The 27,926-nt window shown below is 45.3% G+C and overlaps 2 protein-coding genes and 1 pseudogene across 3 annotated transcripts in view; 2 read left to right on the forward strand and 1 right to left on the reverse strand.

Moving 5' to 3' along the window:
• Nucleotides 1-10,439, reverse strand: part of ENOPH1 (enolase-phosphatase 1) — a 33,980-nt gene extending 23,541 nt beyond the window's left edge. Inside the window, exon 1 of the mRNA XM_032881064.1 lies at nucleotides 10,198-10,439. Coding sequence (XP_032736955.1) covers nucleotides 10,198-10,281 — 84 coding nt within the window. The 5' untranslated portion in view covers nucleotides 10,282-10,439. The remainder of the gene's footprint in view (nucleotides 1-10,197) is intronic.
• An 896-nt stretch (nucleotides 10,440-11,335) lies between these two features.
• On the forward strand, nucleotides 11,336-18,078 carry HNRNPDL (heterogeneous nuclear ribonucleoprotein D like). Of its 2 annotated transcripts, XR_004385381.1 has the most exons (9): nucleotides 11,336-11,887; nucleotides 12,598-12,766; nucleotides 12,866-13,027; nucleotides 13,499-13,630; nucleotides 13,957-14,071; nucleotides 14,576-14,746; nucleotides 15,089-15,181; nucleotides 15,555-15,659; nucleotides 16,332-18,078. XR_004385381.1 is itself a non-coding variant. In XM_032880909.1 (8 exons), the coding sequence occupies exons 1-7, from the start codon at nucleotides 11,445-11,447 to the stop codon at nucleotides 15,157-15,159; spliced, it is 1,263 nt and encodes a 420-aa protein (XP_032736800.1). In that variant the 5' UTR covers nucleotides 11,336-11,444; the 3' UTR covers nucleotides 15,160-15,181; nucleotides 16,332-18,078. The 2 variants fall into 2 exon arrangements, 1 of the variants encoding a protein (XP_032736800.1); XM_032880909.1 differs by lacking the exon at nucleotides 15,555-15,659.
• Nucleotides 18,079-22,872: 4,794 nt separating this feature from the next.
• On the forward strand, nucleotides 22,873-24,025 carry LOC116871453 (annotated as a pseudogene).
• The last annotated feature ends 3,901 nt before the right edge of the window (nucleotides 24,026-27,926 follow it).

The raw sequence follows: 27,926 nt of genomic DNA on the forward strand, positions 1-27,926 counted from the left end.
AAGACAGGACACAATTACAACTCCAAAGGCAGCAGATGCCGCAGTGGCAAATGCACGACCTGCAGAAAGGGGAAAGGACTCAAAAATTCCTGCTCAAACAAAGTCCGCTGAGAGCAGAAGCAAGTCTTAGCTCTGGATGCCCACAGCCTAGCCCAGTAAATATTGTTTATACATAATGAGTGCATGGAACCAACCTGCACTTGGAGGAACAAAAACGATTACCTTCCAAGCTGGAGGAACACGGCGGCATCAAAGAGCATGGCCTGGACGGGCACGTTCAGCTGTACAGAGGGCAACAGAAGAGAGGGATAGGGAACTGGAAATCCCTGCTCACTCACGTTCAGGAGCTGAATCTTCATAGCCCACAGGAAAACACACAGCAGGTCCACGGTGCAAAGACATCGCCCTCCTTACCAGGTTCCATGAGGGTGATGTCTAGGTCTTAAGGACTATGGATCCCTAGCAGAACCTGGCACGATAGGTATTCAAATAAATGTGACAAAAGGAAGGAAAGATCATGCAAGTGCTATGACACAGAAGGTTCCAGAGTAAGAGACCCGAAGTTCAGGCCAGTGGGGCTTTCCATCCACCTGGTATACTGACCCAATACAGTGACTCTCCAAAGTCTCTTCCCTTGGTTTCTCCCTGAATCAACAAAGCCCCATCACATACCACGCTGGGTCTATCTCCCCTTGGGAAACAGTACCAAGCAATGGGGAGGTCTGGGGGAAGGGGAAGCAAACCCACAGGTACTTATCAAGACAGTCTTGCCATTCCAAAGCTTCCACAGATTCTTTGAGATTAGATGTGTTCTGGGTCTCATTTTTACCATGTTTTTCACGAGGACCACAAGAGCAGAGGGGGAAGTAATCATGGTGGGAAACCGCAGAGCAGGTGGCTTTCACTAAAGGTCAGGTCCCCTCTTCCTGACTCTTCACAAGTACTGTCGGTATTAGTCTGGTTCTTCTGCGTTATAATCAGTGTTTCCACTGAGCTTTACCATCTTCAAAGGCTTCTGCATTCCACTTCATTTAACCTTCACACTGCCATAAGCACAGCAGATCCTAGAACCTCATTCTTGCAGGTGAAAAAGCCTAATAAGTTCATAGAGTGAACGAAGACTGGAAACATGACCCAGCTGCAGTTACTGGGGTCAAAAATACGCAGCACAGGTAGAAGGAAAGTTCTAGTTCACTGTACCTTGACAGTTGTCTTCTAGCAGTTTCCTACTGAGGGCAGAATGGGCATCACATACCTCTCAGTGCTGAAAACATTAGAAGCAATAGTTATCAAACAGATGTTTCACTGAAGTTGGGATATACTATCAGACAACACAAGCTCTCTTCCGAGAAAGACCATAAAATTATCACAGCAGTTTTCATGAGAAAGAAATGTCAACTTCGGGGCTCCTGGGTGGCTCAGTGGGTTAAAGCTTCTGCCTTCAACTCGGGTCATGGTCTCAGGGTGCTGGGATCGAGCCCCACGTAGGGCTCTTTGCTCAGCAGGGAGCCTGCTTCCCCCTTTTTCTCTGCCTGCCTCTCTACCTACTTGTGATCTCTGTCTGTCAAATAAATAAATAAATAAAAATCTTAAAAAAAAAAAAGTCAACTTCAATAGTTCTCAATTATTACCCCCTAAAATAAGCTGCTAAGCTATGAAAGACCATAAGAGTAAATTACAATCCTCATTAAACAATCAAGAATACATTTTCCACTTCTAAAAGTGTTTTAACATAAAATATACCTCAAAAGATTATTAAAAACCAGGGAAGTATATAAGCAGGATAATGTGTTTAAAGGGAATCAAGGGGCGTCTGGCTTGCTCAGTCCATGGAATGTGCAGATCTTGATTTCAAGCCCCGCATTAGGTGCAGAGATTGCTTAAAAATAAAATCTTCAAAGACAGGCACCTGGGCCTAGGAGGATCAGTTGGTTAAGCATCTGACTCTTGATTTCAACTCAGGTCATGTTCTCATGGGTTGTGAGATCAAGCCCTGCATTGGAGGCCCAGCACGGAGCCTACTTAAAAATATTTTAAATGAATGAATGAATGAATGAATGAAAGAAAGAAAGAAATGAGTGAATAAATAAAACCTTTAAAAATAAATAAATAAGATGTGGTATATATACACAATGGAATACTATGCAGCCATCAACCTGCCCCCCCCCCCCGGAAATCTTGCTATTTGCAGCAACGTGAATGGAACTAGAGGGTATTATGTTAAGCAAAATAAGTCAATCAGAGAAAGACAATTATCAAATAATCTCTCTGACATGAGGAATCTGAGAGGAAGGATGGGGGGGTTGTGGGGGGAAGGGAGGGAAAAATGAAACAAGACGGACTTAGGAGGGAGACAAACCATAAGGGACTCTTAATCTCAGGAAACAAACTGAGGGTTGCTGGGGGGTGGGGGGGAGGGAGAGGGTGGCTGCGTGATGGACATTGGGGAGGGTATGTGCTATGGTGAGTGCTGTGAAGTGTGTAAACCTTGCGATTTGCACAGACCTGTACCCCTGAAACAAATAATACATTATATGTTAATAAAATAAACAAAATAAACAGAAATTAAAATCTTTATCATTCTGATTTTCAATTAAATGGGTATCTGCTACTTCAAATAAATATTATTTACAAAATATTATTTACAAGGATTTGTCTGTTTAATTCATATTTTCTAACTTAGAAAGTTTAGTTTGAGATCTTTTCTTCCCTTCAGTCTAAATCAAAACCTTGCCAAATATCTCGTTCTCTGAAAGTCCAGCCCCTAAACACTGCCTTTACCAACCTCCATACCAACACAATCTTAAAAAAAAAAAATCTGCCACATCTTAAGATTGCATCCAACACCATTAATGATAAATTTCAAAACAAAAGTGGAGCCATTATAAATTCTAATTCCTATGTAGCCTAGAACTATAAAGGGATCTGCTAGAAGTATCTATACTCATCAAGTATGGTAAAGGGGAAAATTTCTCCACTCTCAGATATCTATATACTAAACGCCAAAACCTGTGAATGTTACTTTATATGGCAAAGGGACTGCAGGCATGATTAACTTAAGGATCAAGATAGGAAGATTATCCTTGGATTATGTGGCTGCATCTGATACAATCACAAGGGTCTTTAAAGGTCAAAGGAAGTAGGAAACTCAGAGTGAGAGATTGGTCTGAAGATGCTATGCAGCTGGCTCTGAAGACAGAGCAAAGGCCCATGAACCAGGAAATGTGGGCAGCCTCTAGAAAGTAGGAAAGGCAGGGCAATTTTTCTGCAACCCTGTCAACACCCTGATTTTAACTCTGTGAGATCCATTTCAGAGTGGTCCCTCCAGAAGTGTATAACATGATAAATCTGCATTGTCTTAAACCACTAAGTTTGTGGTAATTTTGTTGCAGCAACCACGAGACACTAACACAACAGGTTTAGTAAAGCACTATTCACTTGCCCATCTGCCAGGAGACCATTCCAAAGGCTTATCACGCAGGTGCCAACTATACATACACATTCAATTAAATACACATTTAAACCAACTATCTAGATGGTCCTGTTAAGTACGCATAACTCCTTGCTAATGTTCTATTCATCCTTTAAGAACGACGGTGCAGGGGCGCCTGGGTAGCTCAGTGGGTTAAGCCTCTGCCTTCAGCTCAGGTCATGATCTCAGGGTCCTGGGATCGAGTCCCGCATCAGGCTCTCTGCTCTGCAGGGAGCCTGCTTCCTCCTCTCTCTCTGCCTACTTGTGATCTCTCTGTCAAAATAAATAAATAAAATCTTAAAAAAAAAAAAAAAGGACGACGGTGCAGGGGCGCCTGGGTGGCTCAGCGGATTAAGCCTCCGCCTTTGGCTCAGGTCATGATCTCAGGGTCCTGGGATGGAGCCCTGCATCGGGCTCTCTGCTCGGCAGGGAGCCTGCTTCCCCCCCCTCTCTCTGCCTACTTGTGATCTGTCAAATAAATAAATAAAATTAAAAAAAAAAAAATGAATGGTGCTTTCACTTTACACTTCAGTTCTGGCCGGTGATTTGCTAAAGCTGGGAAATGGCCACTGGCATAATGCTCTGTTGTCTGTCGACCAGGCTTATGCATCACGTTGTTCTCTCGTGCAGGGGCTTACTGACCCATAACAGTTCACTTAACCTCTGAGAGGCTGGGACTCTGTTAACGTTGACAGACCTCCTTAGTGCATCTGTACTCTCTTGCTCGGTCTACTTTATCGTGCCAGATGAGCTCTGAGAGAAGAGCCGCGCTTACAGGCCTACACACAGGTGTAACTTACAAATCTGCAAGAAGACTAAACACTTAGAGTGTGGAACATGGAGCATCACTGGGCACCTGTGACAAATTCCACATCCCGTCCCATGCCAGGCCTTCTGACTCAGAAACTTCGTTTTAGCAAGAACCCGAAATGATCTGTATATACATTCAAGTCTGAGCAGCACAGATAAAAAGAACCTTTGGCTAGGGGACCCACCATGCCCCACTTAATGTATTTTAGGGGCAAAAATCCCAATCAGATCCATATTTTCAGTTAATGGGATCTTCTCAGTTATTACCAAGATTTTATTCTTAAGCATAAAGTATTCCTAAGGCATAAATGAGAAACATGTCCTGCCTATCTCCTCTAACAAGATTTATTGGGATGGTAGATGAAATAGCGATGCAAACGTATTCATTCATTTTAGTTTTTTTTTAAGGGCTAAGCACCCATTAAATGTCCTCAGCGGCCTGATGAGGCAGGTATCCCCACAGTACAGCTGAGGAAATACGTACCTCATTCAGAGACATTAACGAACTTGCCATAAAACACACAGAGAGGAGCCAGAATGCTCATCCTGACCTGCACAGTGTCCAAGCCCATGGGGTCACTACTATTCTACACTACCCATCCTCATTACCTGTGGATTCCGTACTTGCAAATTCTTCTACTCAAACTTATTTGTAACCCCAAAATCAATATATGCTACACTTTCCTGATCATTTAAAAATAAGGACATGTGCATGGTGGCAAAATCTGCAAACACTTCACTGTACCCATTCCCAGCACGTGACCATGTGCCTTCTTTTCCCTCTTGTGGTTTAAACAAGCAGCCTTTTCAGAGTCTATTTAGTGCCATATTTTTTGCATTTTGTGCCTCTGTTGGTGATTTTGCAGTTCAAAATGGCCCCCAAGCAGGCTGCCTAGTGTCCCTGGAACAAGAAACTGCGACGGGCCGGAGAAAATACGTGTGTTTACACAGGCCGCATTAAAGCCGGAGTCCCAGCACCGTGGCTGAGAGGTCAGTGTTAATCAATCAATAATAGACATTAAATAAGGGAAACAGGAACACATACGAGACAAGGTTACATACTGATCAGTTCACAGAAATGTGACCAGAGGCTCACAGGAACTTAGCCCTGTATTTTCTTTAGTGGCAATGAATCATTACTTGCTAATGCAGGGTTCTCGGTGACGGTGGAACAGAGCTACCTCAACGGTCGTTGCACATACGTTACATGTACGTGTCAACACATAACAGGAAAGCCACAAAATTAAAGAGTATTTTCAGAAGCAAGAGGGCAATTTTCTCCAAACCCAGAAACAACAGCTGAAGGTTCCTGACAAGATAACCGCAGAGACCGGTGACGGTGTTATTACAAAGGCTAACAGACTAAAAACACTGGAATAATACAATGTACAAAGTCAGAAAATGAAAACTACAACACCACAGACAAAATTCAAGTGGTGGCCCCATGGGGGCATGCAAGAGGATTCAATGGCAAGGGAAGAGAGTATAAAACATTTGTTTGCATTTATTATTTTAATTTCATCTGCAAATTCTGATATAAAAATAATAGTATGTATACACAACTTATAATGTTTTTATTTTTTAAAGACTTTATTTATTTACTTGACAGAGAGAGAGTGACAGCAGAGAGGAAATACAAGCGGGGGAGCGGGAGAGAGAGAAGCAGACTTCCTGCAGAGCAGGGAGCCCGATGCCGACGGATGCCAGGCCTCTGGATCACGACCTGAGTGGAAGGCTCGCTTAATGACTGAGCCACCCAGGTGCCCCATAAATTCTTATTTTATAAAGATTTATTTATTTGCAAGAGAGAGAGAGAGAGGGGAGGGGCAGAAGGAGGGAATCCCAAGCCAGCTTCCTCTGAGCTCAGAGCCCTACATGGGGATTGATCCTGAGATCATGACCTGAGTCAAACTCAAGAGTCTCACTGAACTGACTGAACCCCCAAGCGGCCCCACAATTTACAAATCCTATCGGCAGCGCCTGCTCCAATCCTGCTGATGGTGTGTACACGACCAAAACATGTTGGGAGATCAGCCCCGTAAAGGATCAGACTCAGTGCCTGAAAAGAAAATCAACCCCAGAGGTGTGTGTCCTGCAGTGAGGGGCAGGGCTGGAGGCTGAGGATTCAGATGCAGGGGAACATCTAAGGAAAGCTGGACCGCTCTGCTCCCAACAGCTGTGATGGCCTCACACAGGACCTCCCCCAGGCATCAATTCATGAGAAATTAATTAGCTGGTTGCAACATTCACTGCACGATCCTAGCTAGGAGGCCCTCCTGCTCCAGAAATTTGGCAATTCTATGACTCAAAGAAAATAAGATATAACAGCTGGTAAATAAAACCATTGTTTTTTTTGTTCTTGTCTGACACGGAAGGGCTGAGGCATGCCGCAAGAGAGCTGCAGGCCGTCCGGAGAACACCACTTCCCAGACTGAGAGGATTCTAGGCAGTCCCACGAGACATCCCAGACTGTTTGTGTTATAGAGTTAAGGTGCATCATACACACATTTAACTGTAAGTGCACGGACCAAAAAAAAAGGAGGAAAGGAAAAAAAGAACCATAGTCAGTGCTGGCAATCTGTGTGTTATTCCACTCAATGGGCGTTCTGTTACCCAGTGGAACAGTCTCTGTTCTCCAGCGTCTCTTACTGTGTGAGCGGCTCAGGATGAGGCTAATGCCTGACACGACATATTTTTCATCTCTATCACCAAATCCCAAACCAACTACTTCCTCTGATGCTCCAGGGAAGAAGCAGGGATCATGTTTCCACCCTAAAGGAAAAATGAATGAACGACTTACTGAAAAACAGAAATCAGTCTCCAAAGAGGAATGACTTCCTAAGGGTCTTTCAAGGACAATTTTTGACAATACTCAATTTTCACAGTATATGCTGACTACAGAACCAAATCTCCAAATAAGACTCAAGTATGGTTATTGTGGTTCAAGGGTTCACTCCTAAACCTATCACCAAGAGGTGGTATAAACTGAAATTTGTTACCATATACTTTTAAGGTACTTCGTGTTGATTAAAGTGCTCTCCTATCAACTCTCATTTAACATACACAGAAGCCAAGCAAAGGACACGGAACAAGCACGGTGGTTTCCACCTTAGAGGTCAAGTGTAATAATATAAAGAGTAGGAGTTTTGGAGCCAGAAAATTTGGGTTCAAATCCAGACATACCATTCAATTTTTAAGAATCTTAGTTTCCTATGAGTAAAATGTGGACAGTGCACACACCTCACAGAGGTTTTGAGGATGAGTCAAGTATACAAGTGGCACGTGTGTGATACTCGATGTCTGTTCCCACAGGAAGTAGAGCTCTATGTTCCACACACCTAATGTAGCTAATAAAGTCCAAAGTAGAACAAACATGTCCAATTTCCACCTCCATGCTCGGAGATTCAAGAAGGGTGTGACTTAGCATCTCTTTTAAAAGGTTTAGAAGATCAGTCCTTGACATACTCTGCTACAAAGTGTTTTGTTCAAGTAAAATTTGTGAAATGTCACTCTCTTGAAGACTCATTAGGCACATATGTGAGTGTATGTGTATGATATAAAGGCTCTGAGAACTGTGTAATAAAGAAACCAGGTAAATATGTATAGCTAATATTTTCCAAAGGTGCATTTAATAATGGAATCCTTTTTGCAGAATTACTATAAATATCCACCAGACTTAATGTTCTTCTGACTATACTTTTGGAAATACTAGTTTCGTTATACTAATGTGTGCCAAATAAATTATAGTTTATTAGATTATAAAAGACTGAAAAGTAATGTGAATAAAGTAACAATGGATTACAGGACAAAGCACAAGAAAATATCCTTTAAACAAAGTCCCTGAAATGAGCACTGGGTGTTACAGGCAACTGATGAATCACTAAACTCTACCCTGAAAGTAATCATACACTAACTTGAATTTAAATTTTGTAAAAAATAATGAATTTTTTAAAATAAACAAACCCCCCGAAATCATTTTTTGCAGCCTGCCTTGACTTTACCCAGTGTCAAACTTAAAAAAAAAAAAAAAAAAAAAAAAAAAGTCTATTTAGGCCATTGAAGGCATTTTAACTTTCAGAGAGGTGTCAAAATAAGTCTACCATAAACAAAGATTTCAAGAAGTAGCTCATGTCATCTGGCAAAAGACAGGATTGGGTGGAGAGTGGGGAGTGGAGAGGTGGTGGGTACTGCACCCATGTTTTGTTACAGAACTGATTTGTAGGACACCTGGGTGGCTCAGTGGGTTAAGCTTCTGCCTTCCACTCAGGTCAAGATCCCAGTGTTCTGGAATCAAGCCCCACATCGGGCTCTCTGCTCAGCAGGGAGCCTGCTTCCCCCCTCTCTCTCTGCCTGCCTCTCTGCCTGCTTGTGATCTCTCTCTGTCAAATAAATAAATAAAATCTTAAAAAAAAAAAAAACCAAAAACAAAACAAGACTGATTTTCATGAGATATCCTAGTCCCTAATCAACTTTCCAAGAACGGTACATAATCTTATGTTGCAAGCACTATCTCTCCTGTCATTATCCCTGGTAGAGTTCATAAGGTGTGAACTATAACCCACAAAGATGAGGAATCCTTTTTTTCTGAAAACTCTGAGAAAGCGGTTATTCTGTCAGTTGTGAAGAAAAAAACAGTCAACTCCATTAGCAACATGTGGTCAATTCTGAATATTTCTGCAAGTCTCTGGTGTAATTAAAAACTGCAGGAAAAAAAGGTCAACCTAGGGGCGCCTGGGTGGCTCAGTGGGTTAAGCCTCTGCCTTGGGCTCAGGTCATGACTCAGGGTCCCCAGATCAAGTCCCGGGCTTCCTGCTAAGCTTCCCCGCTTTCCCCTCTCTCTTTCTGCCTCTGTGCCTACTTGTGATTTCTCTCTCTCTCTCTGTCAAATAAATAAATAAAATCTTAAAAAAAAAAGTCAAACTAGATTTCTTAAGATCTTGTAATAAGATATTATTTTGATTCTCCTAAAAAACTCCTAAGTGGTTATTACACCGGAGTCCTAAAAGTATACACTGACTTTACATAATAATTCACATCAAGAAAATCACTCTTCACAGTTAACTTTAAAAATAAAACTTTAAAAAAATTAAAAACTCAGACTGCTCAATTTGTTCGAAGATGGGTTTTTCCTACATTGCAGACAATTATCTCTATTATTGTACGCAAACCCTTCTAGTTAATGCTTTCATCTTCGACCTCTAGAAGACGAATAAAGCGTAGACTAGGCCCAAGGAATTCTTTTAAAAATTATATTAGTTTTTAATATTCACTGACAAATAAAATACAGGGTTTTTCGAGGCCCTGCTGTAACGCAGAGCTCTAAGCTCAGGAATGAGGAGCAGACAACTGTCTGGTCAGCAGTGACGTCCCGGGATGCGGGCTTCGGGTCAGAAAGAGGGTCAAGCGTCCACGGTTTTCAGGGACACCGGACAGAGTGCAGGCATGTTCGCTCCGTGCGGAGCCATGAACGCGGCGCCGCGGCCGGTGACCCGGGAAGCGCGGCTCGGCCACGAACAGCGGCGGCGGGAAGAGGCGGGAGGAGCCACCACGACCCAAGACGCCGGCGCTGCCCGAAAAGCCGTCGTTGACAGTCCGGTCCACGTTCTGCGGGACTGGAAGCCCCCAGGACCGCTCGGTCGCGGCGCCCGCCGGGCCAGGCCCAACCCGGGGCCACCCGCGCGTCCCCTCTCCGCACGCGCGCGGGTCCGCCTCCACCCCTCCCCACCCCCGCACGAAGCCGGGGCAGGGGCGCGGGAGGACGCACCGGGGGCGGCGACGGAGCGTCCCCGCACCTCGCCGCCGCCCTCCCGCAGCCCGCGCCGCGCCTCCCGCCTCCGGCCCGAGGTCTGCGAGACTCAGAGACGCCTTCGATGGCTTCTCGGCGAACCGTGGCCGCGCTCCCTTCCGCCCCTCACCTTCACGAAAGCAATCGGGGTTGTGGTACCTTCGACGTCCAACAGGATCACGCTGACCTCGGCGGGCACGGGCAGCACCACCATCTCCCCCCCCGCACGCGCCCACCCGCCTTGGCCCGCCGCAAGGGAGCGCGGAGGGTGGCGCCCACTGCGCCCCCGGCAGCGTCCCGGGCTTCCCACGGCCCCGCGAGAACGTCCACCCGCAGCCGCGTGCGGCCGAGGCCGAGGAACACGGCCGCCCCCGCGCCCCCGCCGGTGGCAGAGCCCGCAGCCCAGGCGCCAGCACCGCCCAGCTGCCGCGGCCTAGGCCGAGACCACATGGGCCGGGGAAGGGCGGTCCTCGCGGAGAGCGGGGAGGGGGGCGGGGCGGGGGCGTCGACGCCAATTGGCCACCGGGGAGCCGCGAACGCGATCCGTCAACAGGGGCCTCGCGTGGGCGGGAACAAAGAAGCGAGCGCGGGAGCCGGGCGCGCGTGTGCGCGCGCGCTCGCCGCAGACTGGTAGAGCGAGCGGGAGCGGCCCGGGGCACGTGCAGACGGGAGCCCCGCGAGTGGCGCGCCGGGGATGTGAGTGCCCCTTGCCCTCTACGGCAGCTGGCCCCCTCCCCGCCCACTGCCTCCGCTTTCGCAGCCTCACAGTAGCCCGGGCGGGCCCGCGCCCCTCCCCACGGCGGCGCCCGCAGCAGAGGCCGTGCGGGAACCGGCCCGCCGGACTGCGTCGGCCCCGGCTCCGGCCGCTCGGAGGGGGCCCCGCCGCGCCTCCCCGGCCAGCGCGCCTGCGGCGGTAGCGGAAGAGGCCGCCGCGCCGCGGTCCGGAGGGGCCCCGCGCGCCCGCTCGCTGCCGGGCCGGTTCCAGCCGGCTCGAGGACAAAACACGCGTGCGCGCGGCGGGGCGGGCGGGGGGCGCGCTCGCGGTCTCGGCCGCCGGCGCCGGGCGCAGTCCGCCTTTTTCCGGGAGCTTCCCGGCCGCGGTGGTAACCGACAGCGGCGGCCGCCCCGCAGCAGTCCGCACGCGGGCGCCGAGGGCTCTGGAAAAAGGCGGGGTGGACGGCTGTTCGCGGGAGCGGCCGGACCGGACGCCGGAGACAAAGGCTCCCCGGACCAGCGGGACTGTGGCCCTGCGACGGCGCCGCTCGGACTCTCGGCCCAGGACTCGTCGCCCCGTCGTGTGTTCCTCTTCCGACGCTTCTCTCGTCTTAAGCCCGCGTGCCCTCACCCACGACCTCGCTCCTCAGCGGGAGGGTCGCGATGGAGGTCCCGCCCCGGCTCTCCCATGTGCCGCCGCCATTGTTCCCCTCCGCTCCCGCTACTTTAGCCTCCCGCAGCCTTTCCCATTGGCGGCCGCGGGCGCCGCGGCAGCTCGCCCCGCTCCTCCCTTCGCTCGCTGCCAGCTCCGCCCGGCAGGGGGCGCGCCGGGCCCAGCGCCACGTCACCGCGCAGCAGCCCTCGCGATTGGCGGGCGGGGCGGCTATAAAGGGAGGGCGCAGGCGGCGCCCGGATCTCTTCCGCCGCCATTTTAAATCCAGCTCCATACAACGCTCCGCCGCCGCTGCCGCCGCGACCCGGACTGCGCGCCAGCACCCCCCGGCCGACAGCTCCGCCGCCATGGAGGACATGAACGAGTACAGCAACATAGAGGAGTTCGCAGAGGGATCCAAGATCAACGCGAGCAAGAACCAGCAGGATGACGGGTACCACACGCTTCTCCTCTCGTCCCCCTCCCCCAGCGCGCCGCACGCGCCCTCCGCCCCTCGAGAGCCGCGCGCTGCCCCGGCTCCTGCCCCGAGTCGATTCCCCGCGTGCCCGCTGGGCCCCGCTGGCCTGAAGGGAAGAGGAAAGTAGGAGACGGAGGGGGTGACTCGAGAGGCCCGCGGAAGGTGGGGGAAGGGCGGGGGAGTTGGAGGAGGAGGGCGGCGGCGGCGTCTGTGTCCCGAGTGCGCAGGCGCCGCGTGGGGCCCGAGGGGGAGGGGCGGCCCGGCCGCGCCGCACGCTGCAGCTGCCGCCGCCTTCTCATTGTGTCTGTGCCGGGGCCCCGCGCGCTGTCCGTGGGGAGGGTTTGTCGGTGTGTGACGGGTACCCGGACCCGCAGAACGCGGTGCGGGTTCTTCAGGTTGGAACGGTGCCTTGACAGCCGTGGAAGGGGCTGGGCCGCGGGGTGAGGGACCGGTCAGAGGCCGCTGAAAACGCGAGCAGCGCGGAGCAGTTCGCCGCGGAATTTGGTGTCCTGCAGCCGATGACCAGCCGCGCGGTGTCTCCGCCGCGGTGGGGCTTGGGGGTCTGTGGGCTGTAGGCACCGACTGAGTTGTTTGAGGACGCGGTTAAACGACCCCGCTCTGCCGTGCGAACGGAAGCCACCCTTGGGGCGCTGCTGATGTTTTTCTCTCAATAACTTCATTCCTAGTAAAATGTTTATTGGAGGCTTGAGCTGGGATACAAGCAAGAAAGATCTGACTGAGTATTTGTCCCGATTTGGGGAAGTGGTGGACTGTACGATTAAGACAGACCCGGTGACCGGAAGATCGAGAGGATTCGGATTTGTGCTTTTCAAAGACGCTGCTAGTGTCGACAAGGTAGGAGCGGGTGCCCTGCGCCGGCGGCGTCCGTGTGCCGTCCTGCAGGCCGTCGGGCGTTGGGCTGTGCATTGTGGATTAAAAACACTTGTCTTCTAGGTTTTGGAACTGAAAGAACACAAACTGGATGGCAAATTGATAGACCCCAAAAGGGCCAAAGCTTTAAAAGGGAAAGAACCGCCCAAAAAGGTTTTTGTGGGCGGATTGAGCCCAGATACTTCTGAAGAACAAATTAAAGAATATTTTGGAGCCTTTGGAGAGGTGCGCTGTGTGATTACGTCTGTGTGTTTCCTGCTCGGTGTGTTCATGTCACGTGCATCCCCAGCTTGTTAGAGAGCAGATTGATGCGTCCGGTGGGGAGGCGGTTAAATGAACTGCTCAGGTCCCTTCTGGCCACTGTACCTTAATGGCTGTTTTTTCTGTGCTGGGATGGAAACCAGCATCTTAATTTATTTCGGTCAAAACACAGGTGCTTTGGGGTGGTCAGTGTTTGGACTTACCAGCCAGTGGCATCTGTGGGTGCAAAATGATACTAAGTTTTGCTCTCTGAACGCTTCACAGATGAATTTTTGTGGTGCGATGTTGATAATAAAATACAAGTTTCTGTGCAGAAGTATTCTGACCAGAGTAACTTGCAGTATGTTCTGTTGAAGCTTGAGACCTTTGGTGATGTAATACTTTTCGGTACCTTTTATCATTGGTGGATGATGGGAGTGTGCTTCTGGGTTTCAGATTGAAAATATTGAACTTCCCATGGATACAAAAACAAACGAAAGAAGAGGATTTTGTTTTATCACGTATACAGATGAAGAGCCAGTAAAGAAATTATTAGAAAGCAGATATCATCAAATCGGTTCTGGGAAGGTAAAACCATTTTGTTTCTATTAATGAAGTTTGGGGGTTTTTTGGTTTGTTTTTTTTTTAAGATTTTGTTTGTTAGATCTCAAGTAGGCAGAGAGGCAGGCAGAGGGGGCGGGGGAAGCAGGCTCCCTGAATGTGGGGCTCAATCCCAGGACCCTGAGATCATGACCTGAGCCCCGAAGGCAGAGGCTTAACCCACTGAGCCACCCAGGCACCTGAAATGAACATTGTGAAGGTGGTTTTTTGTTTTGTTTAGTGAGATTTCTTAGTTTTGAGAAGAATAAAATGGCTTGACAGTACAGTAAAAGAAATTTCTCATGTGTTTACAGTGTGAAATCAAAGTTGCACAACCCAAAGAGGTATACAGGCAGCAACAGCAGCAACAAAAAGGAGGAAGAGGTGCTGCAGCTGGTGGACGAGGTGGCACTAGGGGTCGTGGACGAGGTGAGGCTTAATTCTTTGAAAATGACTGCATGGTTTAAGCTGTAAACGGCTCAGTAGAAATAAGCCCAGGAGAAAATAAAGCAGATTTTCAGCATAAAATGCTCAAGTTAGTGAGTGACTTTTTGTTAGTTCACTGGTTTCGCGTCTTCCAAGAATGGCCACTTTGAATGGGAAAACAATACCAATTTAATGTAGTTAGGATTACGTGATAACACCATGGCATGCTAGGTTTGGGGGGCGGGAGTCCTTGTTTTAAAACCAAACAGCCTACTTGTCTTCACCTTTGTTCTGATTTTTCCGTTACATTTAGGAAGCCTGGTAATTGGCGCAGTTGGACTTTCTGTCCCCTTTTATGACAACTGGAGTAATTTTCTCAGTCAGATAATTATATAGATGTCCGTTCACCTGTTTCAGATTTTCAGAGTGAGGGACAGGAACACAACATTTTGTGGTAGGATTGGGGGTCAGAAGTTGTTATCTAACAATCATTGTGCATTGTTTCAGGTCAGGGCCAAAACTGGAACCAAGGATTTAATAACTATTATGATCAAGGATATGGAAATTACAATAGTGCCTATGGTGGTGATCAAAACTATAGTGGCTATGGCGGCTATGATTATACTGGGTATAACTATGGGAACTATGGATATGGACAGGGATATGCAGACTACAGTGGTAAGAATATTTATCTTAATTTCATAAACCAGTGGTATTAAAATTCTATGTTAAAGTACAGTCCTGTTCTGAAATTGTTTCTGTGTGGGTTTTCCATTCTTGAAGTGTTTGGAGTTAAGTTTTTAGGCATTTGATTGTCATCGGGTAATTATATTAATGTAAAAACTTTGGTTATAAATGTTGTAGAATATGTGATATATGACTAATTTATAATGGCTATTTAAGATACCTGGTATTTTAATATTTGGCATGCAGAGTTGTACATGTTTCTAAAGTATTTATAACGAAACCATTTTGTAGAAAACTATATCTTAATAGAATTTTTTTGTGTTTTGAAAATAGGCCAACAGAGCACTTACGGCAAGGCATCTCGAGGGGGTGGCAATCACCAAAACAATTACCAGCCATACTAAAGGAGGACGTTGGAGAAAACAGGTGTGTGTAAGAGTACAAGAAACCAGTGGAAATGTCTAATTTAATTTAAAGATCAATAGACAAATGAAAAATAAGTAAAAACAAAATATTACGTAGTCTGTTTTTACTAAATTGTTAACTTTTTAATTGCTTTATGAGCCCGTTTTGCCTAAAGTGTCTATAGATCTTTAACTTTAAAGTCTTATCTCACTTTCTTTAGTATTACAGAAAAACTTAAGAGTTTTTCTGTTTGCTTTGTGTACCAGGTGGTCTAGAGGAATAATTAAACTTTTTTAGAACTATTAACAGGTAAAGTACTGAAATGGGTACAACTTAAGGAAAACAAGAATGTTGTCTTCTAACTCTGACATTATACCTTGTTTGTACCCGCCAGCGGGAACTTCATTGCAGGCCGTGTGTCACCCTGACCACGTCTATCTCTGGGGGTCGCACGTTGCGGGCAGAGCGCAAGGCATACACCAGAAAACGCTGTCCTGTGGTATGGTCTCTTCCAACTTCATGTACCAGCGTAAAGATTAAAGTGGAAAACTTCAGACTTTGGCTTCTTTTTTAATCTTTTTGAAGATTAAGTGTCTAAACTTAACTTAAATGGTTTTTTACAGGAGTTAAAGTACATAAATGCCTTTTTACAGCTTAATCATTTTGGTCTTCTGTTTAGTGTTGTATTTCAATTGTGGAGCCTCATTTTAAGTGTTCATTCTTTAAGATTTAATGCTTGCTTTTTCTTTTTATAGCTAATAGTGAAATCTACAAACCAAAACAAGAACTTTAAAATCTGGGATATAAATTAAAGATCATATGCACAAAGCAATTTGTTTTCTTAAAATATAAAAGCTTATTAGAAATTCACTTTTGTAAGAGGGTTTTTTGGCTTACTAGAGATACTTCTAGTAGACCTTAATCTAGCACAGTTTAACCTGTGAAATGGGAACATTGCATTCCCCAGTTCCTTAACTAAGTTAACTATCATTTGGGAACTCCAGGGTGAATTTATTAATGACCCAAATTACATTTGGCCATTGAGTATGCATGTGATCTTTAATTATTGAAGAAAAGAATAAATTGAGGACTTAAAACAATTCATGAAAGTGGACCTTTGAAAGCTTTCAGAGTTGCACAAATCTAATTGCTATTTTGTTTTTGTTTTTAGGAGGAAATTGCTAAAGTTAACCCATCTTGCAGGACGACATTGAAGATTGGTCTTCTGTTGATCTAAGATGATTATTTTGTAAAAGACTTTCTAGTGTACAAGACACAACTGTGTCCAGCTGTATATAGCCGCCAATTAGTTTTCTTTGTTTTTACTTTGTCTTTTGCTATCTGTGTTATGACTCGATGTGGATTTGTGTTTATACAAATTTTATTTGTATGATTTCATGTTAAACCTCAAATAAATGCTTCCTTATGTGATTGTTTTTCTGCGTCAGGTACTAAATAGCTCTGTAAAAGTGTGATTTAAAATAAGCAATAATTAAGGCACAGTTTATTTTGTAGGGAGTATTGGTCCATAGGGAGAAACTGGTCCTTTATGAATAGCCAGCTACAGTGTCCCCCTGTTATCCATTTTTGTTAGATGTATACTATCCTCTAAGGCTTCATTTTCCTGCTAAAAGAGATTTCTACCACACCTTTAATGTTTTTGTGTATCTGGAGGCCTTGTCATAGGGTCGCCAGTAGTGGAGGTTTTCTAGCAGACCCATGAATCTTTCTGGACTGTGTCTTGGTGAAGTGCACCTTTTTGGCACAAAGCATGTTGGTAGCTCCTTTCATGAATAGAAGAGATTGTGCTTTGTTCCCGTCTCTGGGAAGCCATTAGAGATAAGCTAAATCAGGATCCGTGTGGTCTGTTAGAGCTTCGGCTAATCATAATACCCTGACTTTGTTTTCTCGATTAAAATGTCCAGATGTACCCAGGCAAAAGGCCCTGTTAAACTGTATGTAGAAGCTACAGTTTAAGAGTATCAAAAACTAATTTTAACAAGCATTTTGGCAGATAGGTGGTTAAAATTTGAGCAAATGTTAGATTGAGGTATTTGAAGTAGTAGTGGCTGAGGAAATACAGTTGTATTCTGGTATTGTCAAAGCAAGCACCAAACTGAACAAAATGTTTTCTATTGGGATATTTTTAGGAAGCTATATTGGGTGTTAACTGTTAATGTGGTGTGAGTTCTTAGAAAAAGTCATGGTAGTAGATATCATCATTTTTAATGCATTAGTGCATGAGCCGAGTAGTTAAACATACCCAAATTCAGATATAGGAAGGAGTAATAGGGGAAAGTACACTTTAAGTTTTATGTATGTCAGTGCAAATCTAAGTGAGTCATTAAAACATCTTCCTGGTGCATCAAAAAGCAGTTTTAGCCCTAGATTTGGGATAATTCCCTGGGTAAACCCAAGTTTTGAATTTTAACATTCAGTGTAGTTGGATTTAAGGTTTTTAAGTTATATTTTCTGTGGTTCCACATTAAGCTCTAGGATTGGCATACATATTCAAATGCGTAGTAGTTGACCTCACCTTCAACCAAATGTTAATTTTTTATGCTGATGAACCTGCCTTTTGTTTCATTTGGTGCCTGCAACTTTTCTCTGTTCAATGATGTTTGTACTTGCTGGCTATCAAGTTACAATGCACTTGGCCTCCTTTTGCATCCTGTTTTGCTATTTGATCTTAAACCTAGGCCAAGTACCAATGTTGGTTATTGCAAGGGACTGTTCATTATATCGACATGCAACGTTAGGGAAGGAGGAAGATTTTGATTTTAAGTTATGTTGTCAAAGTCTGTAGGTGCAGTGTCTCTAGAGCAGTGAATCCTGTTCAAATTTATGATTAGGTGAGAAGTTGACATTGAGATTGTCCTTTCCCTGATCAAAAATGAATAAAGGCTTTTTAAACAAAATCCAAACTTTTCAATCAAGTCTTGATATATATATATATATGACTTTGAAGAAATACACTACATCTATAGATGATTGAGAATTACAAAGAACTGAAAGTAAGAATGCGTTTGGGTTCCCCCCCGCTCCAAGGGGCTTTGGACTCTCTAAATTCAGATTTTAGGCTCTATGAATGCCAACTGATGTAAATTTTAAATACAGCAAGGCTAAGCCATAGGACTTCATTTGGTTGAACAATAAAGTTACCAGGGTGTCATCCAAGTATTTAGAACTAAGTAATTTGACAAAGGCATGAGGGTGGAAATTCTGAGGTCCTTAAGACACAAACATAAGTAGCCTGTGTTCTTGTTAAATGTGCTTCCTGAATGGTTTTGACCGAGTTCTGTGTAGTGTTCCTCATCCTAATAGAAACTATTAATTTCACTGGTATTCTGTGGTCTCATAGTTACATTTATAAAGATTATTAAGATGTCTGTTGGGATACTAACATGGATAAGCAGAGCTTTTATTCCATTCCCTGATGCAGCTTTCAGAATGTTGACAGGGACTGTCAATTGTAAATTTTAGTACTTAATTTTTAATATCTGAAAATTTCACCACTACCCTTTATGAAGATTTTCTGATAGGATGTAAGCCACAGGATGCTAAGTTTCAGTGATTAAAAGTGATTCAAGGACACTGCAGGTGTACTGCAATTTTTCTGTTACCTTTTCTATAAAGTCATTCAAAAGTACTGTCATAAAAATACGGGTTGTTTTAGGATTAGTTGGGGTTTTGTATTTTTGTCTTGAAATAGTTTAATTTGATGTGGAATTTGAATGGATTTTGGTTGAATGGCAAGAAATAAAAATTGACCTTTGACTTCTCAACCACTGCTTTTTATAAACTAGGGTAGAGCATAGTGCTTTCCTGGGATTACACGTAAGGTACATTCTGAAAACTTGATCTATGTTTAAGTGGTAGCTTAATCTGGTTTTATTTGAGTACTCAAATGTTTAAGAGGTTTACCCCTCAAGCACCTGGTTGGCTTAGTGGAGCATGTGTCTTGATCTCGGTGTTTTAAGTTTGAGCCCCATATTGGGTATAGAGATTACTTTTGAAAAGTCTTAAAAAAGTTGTACTCCCATTTTGGTGGAGGTATATCCATCTCACAGGATGTTGGGACTGAGTTGTAGTTTGAAAAAGGATATTCAATATACTCTCATTTGTTATTTAAATTGTAGAAATTTCAAATAACAATGTTTTAGGGTTTGAGTTTATCAAAGACCAACACAAATGAGAAATACATGAGAAACACTGTAGACAAGTTTCCTTATGCTACTCTAGTGGTTATATCTTGAGAATCTAACCAAAAATGAATTTTGACCCCCCAAAAGATGCAAGTCTATATATATTTTAAGTACAGTTTTCAGAGAAATTATCTTTGAAAGCCATCTAGTTTAAAAGGCTCTTGAGGTTGTTGGCTTTAATGGTAATGGACTAAAGTTTTTTGAATTTGCTACCCTTGATGAGGTTGCACAAAGGTGACAATGGGAGCTAAATGGTATTTTAGGGTAGTTCCAACCTTCCATTACCAGGACACCCTTTAATATATTCTTTCACAGACTCGGGGTTTTTTGTTGTTTTCATTTTGTTTATTATTGGGGTTTGTTTTGTTTTGTTGAAAGCACAGGGGAAGGTCGGGGAGGTAAATCTCAACCAGGCACCACGCCCAGCCCAGAGCCCAGTGCAGGACTCGATCTCACAATCCTGAGATCATGACCTGAGCCAAAATCAAGAGTTGGATGCCTAACTGACGGCCCCATGCAGGCCCCCCCGGACTGTGTTTTGAATGGCTGTATATTTATCAACTACATTACTCACTATGTAATGATGCTTCTATTAAAAATCCACATAGGGCATCTGGCTGGCTCCGTCGGTAGAACATGCAACCCTTGATCTCGGGATTCTAAGTTCGAGCCCCACATTGGGTGTAGAGATTATTTAAAAATCTTAAAAAAAAAGTCATCAGCTGTCAATCAGAATTTCCCACAGTATGATAATTGGCATCATATCACCAACTACAATGCCAGCTAAGACCAAAGAATCTTCATTAGCTTGTCCAGGTTTTTAAAAATATTTCTATCAGGGAGCACCTGGGTGGTTCAGTGGGTTAAGCCTCTGCCTTCCGCTCAGGTCATGATCTCAGGGTCCTGGGATGGAGCCCCACATCTGGCTCTTTGCTCAGCGGGGAGCCTGCTTCCCCCTCTCTCTCTGCCTGCCTCTCTGCCTACTTGTGATCTCTCTCTGTCAAATAAATAAATAAAATCTTTAAAAAAAAAATATTTCTATCAGACTTTTAAAATATTGAAGTCTTAAGAATTCTCATTACTACTTTCTAGGACTTTAGCACTATACCGACCACATTATTGAAAATAAGGAGAAACAAAATGCATTTTTAAGTACATTTCATATTCTAGGGAAAAGTCATTTTAAAATACTTTAAATAACTATATTGTTACAGTTACCCATACTAAACTATAACTATAAAGTAGTTATCCATACCTTAAAATGTAGCATGGATACAATTCACGTTTTTTTAAATTTTTTAAAGATTTACTTATCTGGCAGCAAGAGAGCACAAGCGGGGAGAATGGCAGAGGGAGGGAGAAGCAGGCTCCCCCAGTGAGCAGGGAGTCTGAAGTGGTGCAATATGGGGCTCAATCCTGGCCCCTGAGCTGAAGGCAGACAGACACTTGAATGACTGAGCCCCCAGGCACCCCATTCAAATTTTTAAAAATCATGCTTTGAATGACTTCAGAACAAACAGGCCTCCAAATTATACCTTTGATCTCATTTTAAACATATACTTCTGTTTTCCATACATTTGTTCTTTAGTTAGATTCCATATAAATAAACAAGGACTTAGAGACTGTCAAAACTAAGAAAAACTTCACCCTGGCCTAGGTCTTCCCTTATTCTTTCAAAGTTATTTTAATTGCTATTAGCATGATGTTTTAGGACGCTAAGATGTAGACATAGAAAAGATACTTAATTTTCTTCCATTCCCCATCTAACACAATGACAAATTCAGGAACATCATCTCACTTCCAGTTCTCTGCTGACAGTGGGATCCATCCATCCTTCCTTCCCTCCTTCCTTCCTCTCTCTTTCCTTTTTCTTCCTCCATCTGTCTTTCTCTCCCCCCCTTCCTTCCTCCCTCCTTTTTTGTCTTTTTTGTTTCTTCCTTCCTCCCTCCGTACCCCTCTCTCTTTCTTTCTTCCTTTGTTTTCTTTTTTTCATCTTGAAAAAAAGACCCCCCCAAGAGAGGAGGGTCTTGGTGTTAGTGGCAGGTAGAGAGATTTGCCACTGACCCGTAACCAAGATCCACAGTACTACCAGGCAAGTGTTGTTTAATCTGAATCTTTTTCAATTCTCCTGCTTATAAATATTTGCCCCTCGAAATCATCCTCTTACTTCGTTAAGGACGCCAGGGGGGCAAATTTCACTCCTCTGCCTTTAACAGAAACAATCAAGCAGACACTTAGCCAGGAAATACACAGGCATTAATTACTGCTCTCTTGATAATTCTGGGAAAGCTATGCAAATTCTTAGTATAACTTGGTTAAGAACAATGGTCACAGTTTATTAACTCCATTTGTTGCCATGAGAAAAGAGAATGCCTTAGGTAAAGATGTCAGTTCTTAAATTATCCATAACATGCTAAGATGATACTGTTTTTTTATTTAGCAGTACATAATTCACATTTCCATGCATTAGCACATTCTTCATAATAGGGTAAGAACATGTACTCAGGTATACATTTACATGAGATAAAATTTTCATTAGACATTTGTTCAAAAAGTATTTAATACTTGCTTCCGTTTTCAGCAACTATGGCCTAAGTAATTCTAATTAATGCTTCTGAACATAAGCAGGATGAAAAAGATTTTTAAGTCTTCCTAAAAGAACTAAACAAGCTAAAAATATAATGAAAAATTCACCTGGCTAAAATCTAGAGAAGGTCAAAACCGAGAGAAGTACGCCTGGCATTTAAAGTTGGGTTTGATGGCCTTACCAGACAAAGGAAAAGAAGTAAAAAGCGTAGGCCACCCCCAAGTGTAGACTCTCATACCCCAATTACTCCATTAAACTAAGAGTTTCCGAAAGACCTGAGAACCCAGTTCCCTCACCTATGTAGTTAAGAGAACCTTAATCCCAGAATTTAGATTAAGATAGTTCTAGTAAGGGGCGCCTGGGTGGCTCAGTGGTTTAGCCTCTGCCTTTGGCTTTGGGATCAAGCCCCGCATCAGGCTTTCTGCTCAGCAGGGAGCCTGCTTCCTCCTCTCTCTGCCTGCCTCTCCGCCTACTTGTGATCTCTGTCAAATAAATAAAATCTTAAAAAAAAAAAAAAAAAGATCTAGTAAGGTAAGGGGCCTCAAGTGCCTGGAAAAAGGAAATGAAAATCATTTCTTTGTCCTAGATTTCTGATGGTTTCCATGAAGGTTTTTTCAAACATAATGACGAGTACACGATACAATCCACCATGAGTGAGAATCAACACAATGTACAAATCCGGAAGATAGCAGGTCTCCTTGCTTACTGCGTTGAAATACAATACAAGCTTGAAAATACCTTAGGGAAGAGGAAACTTAAAGCAACACAATAGATCTGATAAAGAATCAAACAGAACTTACACAAATAAAACAATAAATGAAATTAAAAACTAAAGATGGATGGGTCTAAAAACGGAGTAGATACAAGTTAAGAATTAGTAAACTGAAGGATAGATGAGAAGATACTTTTCAAATTTCAGCATGGAAAGACAAAAGCATGAGAACTGTCAGGAGAACATAACAATTCCGGTAGGTGGTATAACATGTTTGATCGGAGTCTTAGATGAAGAATCAAGGAGCCCACGGGGAAGGTGAGTACGGCACACCACACTGGGGAGGGGTGGCAGAGACGCCTTCGCCCTTCCTTTTGGGCACCCCCCCAAAAAAGTAAAAGAGACAGAATGAGGCAAAATATGAAGAGAAAATGGCTGGGATTTTTCTAGAAGTGATGAAATGCTATCTACAGATTCGATATACCAACAAATTGTGAGTTTGAAGAATATTGAGAAATCTGTATGGAGATACATCTTGGTGAAACTAAAATGTTTCACAACAAAGAGGAAAACCTTCTGCACAGAACCTTGCATTTGGAGGCTTCACTGAGGGTGGGCAGCCGAAGAATGCTGTGGTTCAGCGGCTCGTACCTGCCACCCTCCAGCTCAGAACCGCGGGAGCGACCTGTGTGTCCCAGACGCCTGTGGCTGAGGGCAGGAGTGTCCAGCAGACGGTGGAGCTCCTCGCTGGAAACTGGGAGATGATGCTCATGGCAGCAAAGCAAGGAACATTTTTTGTGGATTGTGAGACCCACCACACAGCTGCCTCTACTCTTGGCACCCAAGGTCAGGCCGGGAAGCCGTGGAGGTGTTGCACCACTCAGGGTACCCTTTGAGAAGGCCCCTTGCCCCACTGCCAGCGCCAATTTCGATGAGCTCATGGTGAAGCTCAAGGGCTTCTTCCATACTGCAAGGCCAGCAAGATGGAGAGCCAGAGTGCCCGTTACCAGTCCTGTGACCTTCTAGTGAAGGAGGACACAGACCCCGTGGGGCCCAGTGCCCAGGGCGTCTCCGCAGCGGTGGAGCCCAGCCCTTGTGCGGTCCGCAGCGGCCTTGGATCTCACCGCTCCAGGTCCTACGGAGTTTTCTAGGCAGGGGAGTTTTCGCACCAGGGTACAGTGTCTGGGCACAGCGATGCCAATCATGGCCCAGCAGATACCACGGTCCAGCACTTGGGGCTCTTCAACGCGATTCCCAAGCCACTGCAGGTGCCGGTGGCTGGGATTCATCGGTGGTGGCCGCTGCCCACCCGAGCTCGGTCACCGGGGGGCGGCACAGGAGGAACAGGGGCTGCACGCTGAGGCCTCTGGACCCCAGAGAAGCAGGACGGACATGGAGGCTTCCTGTCCCTCTTCCCAGCTGTGGCTTTTGTTCTGGGTATCTGAACTCCCCTCCGCTGGCCCGCACACAGCCCCCCAGCAGCTGCCCCACTCCACGCCTTACTGGACCCGGCCTGTTCTCGGAGGTAACCACGACGAGTGCAGAAGTGCGGAGCTTTCCTGCTTTGGGGAAGAGGCAGGACAGGCCCATCCCGGCCTAATGCTGGTGGGAAGCCGTCTGGAGCTCCAGTTACTGAGGATTCGGCCGAGGTCCGCAGTGGATGCCCTGGGCTGGGCTGTACTAACGTCCCCTTCCTCTGCTCCGGGAATGCAGCCGGGCCTCTCCCAGGGAAGGAGCAGGAGGCCTAACTTGGTGTGATGCCCACCGTTTTCTGACCTCGAGGAAGTGACCTGTGAGTTGACTTTTCGAGGGGTTTGGGGGAGTCCTCTGGAGTCTGCCTCCCGCATCTTTGCTAAAACAAAGAGAACCTGATGCGCCGTGGCCCTTCGACGTTGACGCTTCCATCTTCTGGGCCCCGCGGTGACTGCGTCCGGGGGGTTCACATGGGCTGGGGCAGATTTACCTGTACAAGGTCACCAGGACCTCGGTTTCCTTCTATCTTGTTGTCCAGCCAACCCCGGGGTGTTGACCTTGCCCACAAGGTCAGCTCCGGGTCTACACTACACCGGGGAAAGCAAACAAAGCTGTTTCTTTTCAAAGGATACGACCTGGCGTCCCTCGCATCCGTGCGGCCGCACTCTGCGGAAAGGGACGCTGGGACGTGGAGCCTCGCCCTTGGGTGGCCGTGCGTCCAGTCAGAACTCAGAGGCTTCTGTAACTAAACGATGAAGGGGAAAGTGGATGGGGGGCCGGGTCAGGAGCCTCTGCTACGCGGAACTCAACGGATGTGCCCAGGAGGGCCCTCGGTGGCTCTGCAGAGCGCGCCTGTAGCGCAGCCATCTGTCGGCCACGCGCGCGGGCCGGGCCGGTGCCGGAGCCACTTGTGAGTTTCGGGGGCTCAGTCGCCCTGGGCGGCCAATTCCGCAACCCTCGCCCAAGGGCTCACGGCTTCCCCAGCTCTGTCCTCATCTCATCGGAGCCTCCAAGCCGCTCATTTGACCCAACGAGGCCTGCCGGCTCCGCTCTCGCTGCAGACACGCTCCGTAGGGCTAACGTCGGTGTATACGGTCAGGGATGGCTTAGGAAACACGTTGACGGACACACTACGGAGCTGTCCTCAAGGAGACCAGCCCTCATGGAAGGCACCTAAGAGAAATTACTTTTAGATCTAAAGCCTGTGCCACAGAATCAGGTGGTAGGAGGGTTTCTCTTTTAGCTTTCACTGGCACAAAGCTCTAATTTTCTAACTACAGGACCCGCCATCTGCATGTTTTGTTCTCCTTTTCCCTTGGCTTTTTTGTTTCTTTGTTTTCTTTTGCTTTTTTAAATGGAGGTGCGTCTTAGATGTCATTTACATACAACAAAATGCATCGATCTTAAAAAAAAGAGAAAAACCTTCCAAGTAGCTAAATCTAGATCCAACTACCAGGAAGCAGGAAATACAAGAAACAGAGGCACATGTTAAACAACCAGGAGAACACAACCATCCAGGGGCACCTGGGTGGCTCAGGTGGTTGAGCAGCTGACACTTGATTTTGGCTCAGGTCATGATCTCAGGGTCACAGGATCGAGCCCCACGTCAGGCTCCATGCTCATTGAGGAGTCTACTTGAGATTCTCTCCCCCGATTCGTGCTCTCTCTCTCAAATAAATAAAAAATAAATAAATCTTTTAAAAAAGAATGCAACCATTCAAATCTAGAATATGGGGAACTCGACAATTAGAATGTTCCATTTCTTCTTCAACAAATAAACAACGTGAAAAAAAGTGTGGCGTGAGGTGGTTCTAAGAGTAAAGAGGATTTACGGAAAAGCAAGATTTATCATGGCAAGCGAGCATATAAGGTGGAAATCATTTTGCCTTAATTATGACACTGTATGTGTTATATGGAGAATGGAGACAGCCTTCCCGTGTCTGGAGAATTCTCCTGTGAGTCTTGGTGAGAAGCAAGCACTAACATCCCAGGCTTTGTTAGAGCCAGAGCATCGACATGTGGCCTGTCCATCTGAATTCTCCTACACTAGACTTGGAGACAGGAACTAGTGTATCAAACTGATTTAGTGGAGTCGGTGTTAAGACAGGTGTCAGCCATGGTGGCAGCTGCTTCCTTAATGGAACTACTAAGGTTCTAGCAGTAGCGTCCAGGTTCTAGCAGCAGCGTCCAGGTTCTAGCGTGGATCGGCCAGTGTTGGAAGCAGCGGCGTCCAGGTTCTAGCGTGGACAGGCCCGTGTTGGAAGCAGCGGCGTCCAGGTTCTAGCGTGGACAGGCCCGTGTTGGAAGCAGCGGCGTCCAGGTTCTAGCGTGGACAGGCCCGTGCTGGAAGCAGCAGCAGAAACGGAAGCATCTTTCTGGAGCCAGTTCTGGGCTGTGATTTGGAAATCGTTGCTGGATGAGAGTTCCCAAATGTGGCTTTCCAGCTCTCCTGGAGGGTGTAAGGTACTAAAATAGACATTATTAAATTCATTTTTACCTAAACACATATATGGGTAGATATTCAACAGACTCATTAGTCAGAAGCACTTCCAGAACAGCAGAGTGAGGGCATCCAAAATTTCACTTCACCGTTAAAACAATGAGAACGGTGGCAAAACACCATCAAAGTCCACTTTTCTAGAACTCTGAAAATAATGTCTTGCAACAAACAAGGTGCATTTTTTTTTTAAATGACTGAATCTCAGAAAAGAGGGCTTTATGATGTTGTAACTTCCCTTTAAGGGGATACAATGGACAATTGTATGCCAACAAATTAGATATCTAGGTGAAATGAACAAATTCCTAGAAAGATAAGAACTACTGTGAAACTGCAGAAGAAGTAATAGACAAATTGAACAATGGATTGAATTAATAATTTTTTAAAACTTTCTATGAAGAGGGGTGCTTGGCTGGCTCTGTTGCTGGAGCATGCAACTCTTGATCTTGGGGTCACGAGTTCAAACCCCACATTGGGGGTAGAGATTACTTTAAAATAAAAATTTTAAATTAAAAAAAATTGGGGGTGCCTGGGGGGCTCAGTGGGTTAAGCCTCTGCCTTTGGCTCAGGTCATGATCTCAGGGTCCTGGGATCGAGCCCCGCATTAGGCTCTGCTCAGCAGGGAGCCTGCTTCCCTCTCACTCTCTGTCTCCCTCTCTGCCTCCTTGTGATCTCTCTCTCTGTGTCAAATAAATAGATAAAATCTTAAAAAAAAAAAAAACTTTCTATGAAGAAAAACCCAGGACCACGTACTTCATTGATGTATTTTATCAAAATGTTTAAAGAATTAACAACCCCCCCCAAAAAATGAATTAACACCAATCCTTCATAAACTCTTCCAAAAAACAAAAGAGGAAAGAAAACTTTCTGACTTATTCTGAGGCCAGTATTACCCTGATATCAAAACCTGAAGAAGATATAACAAAAACAGTATAGATCAATATCCCTTATGGATAGGCACACACAAACTCTCAAAAAAATTCTAGGAAAGAGAATCTAGCAACATAAAAAAGGATTATACACTATGGCCAAGAGGAATTTTTCCCAGGAATGCAAGGTTGGTTTAACATCTAAAAACCAATGCCAGTATAACATACCATTTTTTGAAGCATACCGTTTTTTAATATACTAAAGAACAAAAACTACATGATAACTTCAATAGTTGCAGAAAAGCAACTGACAAAATCCAATGCCCTTCCATGATTTAAAAAAAAAAAAAACCCACAAACAACAACAACAATACCAAAATACTCAACCAACTAGGAATGCAAGGTGTTAGGGACGAAATTGTG

This window comes from Lontra canadensis, unplaced genomic scaffold (genome assembly GCF_010015895.1).
Source record: "Lontra canadensis isolate GAN:19392208 unplaced genomic scaffold, GSC_riverotter_1.0 scaffold1, whole genome shotgun sequence".
NCBI classification, from domain to species: Eukaryota; Metazoa; Chordata; class Mammalia; order Carnivora; family Mustelidae; genus Lontra; species Lontra canadensis.